This window comes from Bradysia coprophila, assembly GCF_014529535.1.
Source record: "Bradysia coprophila strain Holo2 chromosome IV unlocalized genomic scaffold, BU_Bcop_v1 contig_106, whole genome shotgun sequence".
NCBI classification, from domain to species: Eukaryota; Metazoa; Arthropoda; class Insecta; order Diptera; family Sciaridae; genus Bradysia; species Bradysia coprophila.
The window spans coordinates 1,454,051-1,458,976 of record NW_023503372.1 but is presented as its reverse complement, the minus strand read 5'-3'; the positions used below and the strand labels follow the sequence as shown (position 1 = coordinate 1,458,976).

General features: G+C 35.7%; 1 protein-coding gene across 1 annotated transcript; it reads left to right on the top strand.

Moving 5' to 3' along the window:
- Nucleotides 1-3,001: 3,001 nt before the first annotated feature.
- LOC119070803 lies at nucleotides 3,002-4,718 on the top strand. The gene is made up of 2 exons (XM_037175283.1): nucleotides 3,002-3,175; nucleotides 3,245-4,718. The coding sequence occupies exons 1-2, from the start codon at nucleotides 3,075-3,077 to the stop codon at nucleotides 4,557-4,559; spliced, it is 1,416 nt and encodes a 471-aa protein (XP_037031178.1). The 5' UTR covers nucleotides 3,002-3,074; the 3' UTR covers nucleotides 4,560-4,718.
- Nucleotides 4,719-4,926: the final 208 nt, after the last annotated feature.

Sequence of the window (4,926 nt, the reverse complement as noted above, 5' to 3'; positions counted from 1 at the left end):
TATCAACCCTTTGTTCTTTTAATTCTGTGATTCGCCGCGAAACGTTACAAACGGCATAATAAACCTAATAGCCCACTGAAAGTCGCACAGAGTTAAAAACGAAATTTCTAATATGCTTTCAGCCTTTTTTCTCTCTCTCCGAATTTTAACATATTGATGTCCATAAAACGAAAACTTTGACCATTTGGATATTTTCTTATCCTTTTTCGCAACTAATATCCGTTGGTTTTTTGTGTGCTGGTTCCCCTTATATGAAACAATAAATTATATTTTATATCATTCTTGTGTGCGACATAAAAACTGGGAACGCAACTTTTATTGCCTTGCGTGAAAAACTATGCTGAAAATTTATGCTTATGGAAAAGAGAAAGGGGGGACGCAATGTTTATTGTTCATGAAAATGAAACGTACTTTTCGTTTTTAAAACTATATATAAGCATTAATCAACAACATGAATTACGGCACAGCGAAGCCGACAGTGTTATAGCGAACGTATGAAAGAAATGGTTTATGGGTGATAAGTTAAGGTATAAATTCCACATGACATAAACTCTAAATAGCTGCCATAATTGATTTAACTGCGAAAGGGAACAAAAAAAATTTAGGGGAAAAGTCCTTGATGTTTTCAAACAACGAAATCACACACAGCATTGAATGGAAATGTAAATAGAAAATTTTTAATAAAAGAAACTAACGAGTGATTGTAACACGGATTTATGATTCCCTTGCGGTTCCATTCTAAATTCGTATTAAGCCATTTGAAGTAAACCGACGACCGACGATTCCCTATATATGTCCCTAACACCATAATACGAAAAAGATTTTTTATTTATAAAACCGAGACAGCATTTTCATTCGTCTGTAACTTACATCAATATATATACTATACCATCGTCTAATCTTGCGTAATTCGTCGTGTGTTTTGCCTCAATTTGATATGAACACGGTCACAATATAGTGTTAAAACGAAAATCCCTGTACGAAACAGTACCGTACACACAAACATAAAAACAGAGATATAAACGCACTTCTATAAACATCCATCAAATCCAACCTCTGACCAAAGTAAAGCTGTTGCTGTCGTCTTGTCTGTCTAAATGAATGATTATCCACAAATAGTGAAGCGAAAATTGTGAAGAGTGGTGAAAGAAAATTAATGACAAGATATGATGGATTGCATTTATAGCAATTCATCACACACGTAGACACAACAAAATATGAGGTACTTGTACTCATAAGTCGACTTTATTTATGTTTATCTTTAAGTATGAAAATAACAGTCGAGAGAGATATGTACATTATATTATAACAAAGTGTTATTGTAGCATTAGATATAGATGGAAACAACGTTTTGAGGTAGAGGAAATTTATTTCATTCAATTATTTTTTTTGGTCACCGTCCGACGTATGAATTATGCATGAAAAAAAGGTAATCGGTCTTGTTAAAAGTCATATTGAAACGAACATATCGACAAACCATTTTGGATTTAGAAATGAGTTGGTTAAGATAAATCAGTTCATAACCATGTGACAGGGAGAAAGAGACCTTTGTGTGTAGGAATCAAGACATTATTGGAATTACAAAATTCACTTCAACAACCGCCAAATCATCGGGGATCAGAAATCCTTAACGTTCTAAGTTTATTCAAAACGTTCCAAGTTGTAACGTTATCGTTTGGATATTTTGTTTTTTGTTACAATTCGTAACGTTACAAGCAAGTTACGATCTACGTAACGTTACACCTCTGTTTTCAAAAACCATTCAGTATAAACGGCATATGAAGAAAAAAATGCAAACTAGAGTTACCAGTCCAGGTACTTGTGTAATTCCGTGCGCCTAAAGTTCTTTAAGATTTTTCTTTGTTCCATGTTGTTTGCCATGAAAAGTTGTGGAACAAAATTTGTTTCCGGAAAATGGAAAATCGTTTTTCCGGCCGGAAAAGCCATTCATATGAAAACCTTCAAAGTCGAATATCTCCGAAAATACAATGTTTTTTTGAAAAATTTCTTCTGTTCTGGAAAGTATGGCTCATTACCGATATTTCATGGAAGAACTTTTTTTAGAGGAGTTGGAATGGAGTCGTTATTAGGGTTCACCTAAAAAGTGTCCCGGAAAATTCATCAACTTTGAAGCCATTTCGAATTTATTTTTCATAAAAGTGGTGTCATTCAAGTACTTCTGATTTCAGTTCGGGAGCCTGAGATATGACCTGGGAAAGTCATGTATGTCCATATAAGGATTTTTCAAGTTTTTTCTAGATCAATAAAAGATAGGTAGCTATGATTTGGGATACTAATTCCAGTTTTTCTTATACATACAACTCGTCACTACTTCCCCTCTCCTTGATTTCGGTTCAAGGATTATGGGAAGTTCCATATTTGGGATGTTATTGATGGTTTTCCCTAAGACTTTAAAGACTTATATGATATCTATCTATCTGTCTGTAGCGGCCGTAAATCTCTGGAGAAAAAACACACTTTTTCGACATTCGAACCTTCAACTCGCCAATTGAGAATATGAAAATTAGGCGACAGTGGTTTTGGACTACACTGAGAAAAAAGATTACGTCTGACACGTATAAAGTTTGGTAAGGTACACCAGTCACGTATGCGTACTTACACACGACACGTATTTCCATACATAGTCACTGTATAATATACGATGACTAAGGTAAGAAACATGCCACTCGTATTTTATACAAGACGTATGTATAACAATACGTGTCGTACGTTAGCACGCATACGTGTCTGGCGTATAACTTCCTTACCACACTTTATACGTGTCAGACGTAATCTTTTTTCTCAGTGTATTTAGATCCCGGATTGTTTGTGCATATGCTTATAACCAACTGACCTCTAAAAAATAGCTTCGACAATACCAGATCCATTTTAAAAGAAATCCCTCTCGGAGAGTCTCCACTTTTGTCAAGTTGGTTGTTTACGGTTTGTAAACGAAATCGTGGAAGTGAACTATACATGCGATCGTCATGCCAGTCCAGTCAGTGACCGAAATTGTGATTATCTGTTCATCTTGTTCATGAGCTGTCATTGTGATCTAAATAGTTCGACTAAAAATGAGCAAAAATATCAACGATCTACCTCGTGAAACAATCATACAAGTTTTGCGATATCTGGACGGTAGAAATTTGCAAAATGCGACGTTGACATGTAAACTGTGAGTGTTTTTGTGTTTTTTTTTTGTCTTACCCAATAATGGCTTTACTATGGCGGTTTCTGTCTTCAGGTGGAAAAATATAATCGAAGCAGCATGTCGATGGTCATTGACTGTGAAATGTGATGACACTCGTTCCAATAATAAGGAGAAAATGGATTTCATTCTGACAACAGATCGCAAATTTGGAACAATTAAAATTGAACGGGGCGATTTGGCCGAGGATACCCAAATTCTCAAAATGTTCCAGAGGCATGGGTTCTATCTTGTCAAATTGGACATACGTTTAGGGCGCATACACAACCTTACTACATTTGCTGAAATGTTGCGTCTCACACCAAACTTGAAGTGCATCTACATGGCAATAATAAAATTACACGAAGCAAGTGATGTTCCATTGGGTCAAGTTTTGCCGGACCTGAAAAAGTTGGACAACTTGGTTATGTTCGAATGTGATCAACGGATCATCAAATGCTTTCGAAAAGCAAAACTCAGCAAAATAAAAATTCAGAAAGACGAGAAGCAGAATTGCGACGCATGGGTAGATTTCCTATTAACTCAAGATATGTTGACGTCATTAATTGCTAATTCACGTTATTTGTCGATACCGGCTGCTATCGGAAAACTAAATGTTCCGATTCCATTTCGGTTGACACAGCTAACCATTTCAAACGCGCTAACCATTTCAAACGCAGACGATCAACAGTCATCGCACGACAATATGTTGAGATTTGTCAAATCGCAGGCGGAACATCTAAACTATCTGGAACTAGCAGGCACGTTTCCGCATTCGGTTTATGAGTGCATCTTTGCCAGCATGACCCAATTAAAAACTTTGAATGTGGTTGTCGATGACATACCTCAGGACAACGACTTTTACGAACGGTTGAAAGAGAACAGCAGTGTTCGCACGATAGAGTTATCCGACAATCGTTTGAGAGATAATCGATTTTTACCGAATTTTCTCAAAAAGCTTCCAAACATTCACAGTCTAATTTTCCCCGATGTGAATGTGCGCAAAAGTACTTTGACAATGGCACAAAGTGCAGATAAAGTTGAATCGTTAACTATGGATTACGTTAATCAATGTTTCTTCGAATCTGTGAAATTTCCTAATCTTCACACGCTACAAATTGGAATGTTAACCAGCAAAGTTAATTGGAGTGAATTCACCAAGATCCATCGTCGGCTGGCCGAATTAACCATAAAGTTTATCCAAGATAGAAGATATCTCACTAGTGACGATATCGATCAAATAACGACCAACGTTGATCTGCAGACCATACGGCTGGGTTGGGGTTTTAACGCTGACGATCGATTCTTCGAAATTATTCGGACAAAGTGCACAAACTTAAAGGTGTTAGATTTAAAGGAGCCAATCATATAAGATGAACTAAATACAAATGGAAGAATCAATGTGCTTCGATTTTATGATATCTCCCTGTATTCAATTTTTTTTTTTCAATTTATGTGGATGGTGATTTACTATTCATACTCGTTCGATGTTGATGTTGTTGCCTTCATTTCGTGAACTGTAACTTTTTCAGAAAATAAATTCATTAGAAATTGAATTTGCATTTAAAATTGAATTTTTCAAAAAAAAATGTGAAGTGTTCGTTCTACCTTCTGCGAAAAAGTTCGAATGATATCGAAGGATGTAAGTCTACAAGATTTTTACAAGTGGTCTTTTTTTGTGTCTAATGCTATATTTCTGGACAAGAATATTCACAATTTCAATGAAATATTTCAATCAT

Coding starts and splice junctions, on each gene's coding strand:
- LOC119070803 (XM_037175283.1), top strand. CDS start 3,075: ATGAGCAAAAATATCAACGATCTACCTCGTGAAACAATCATACAAGTT. Junction 3,176..3,244: donor GCGACGTTGACATGTAAACT/GTGAGTGTTTTT, acceptor TTCTGTCTTCAG/GTGGAAAAATATAATCGAAG.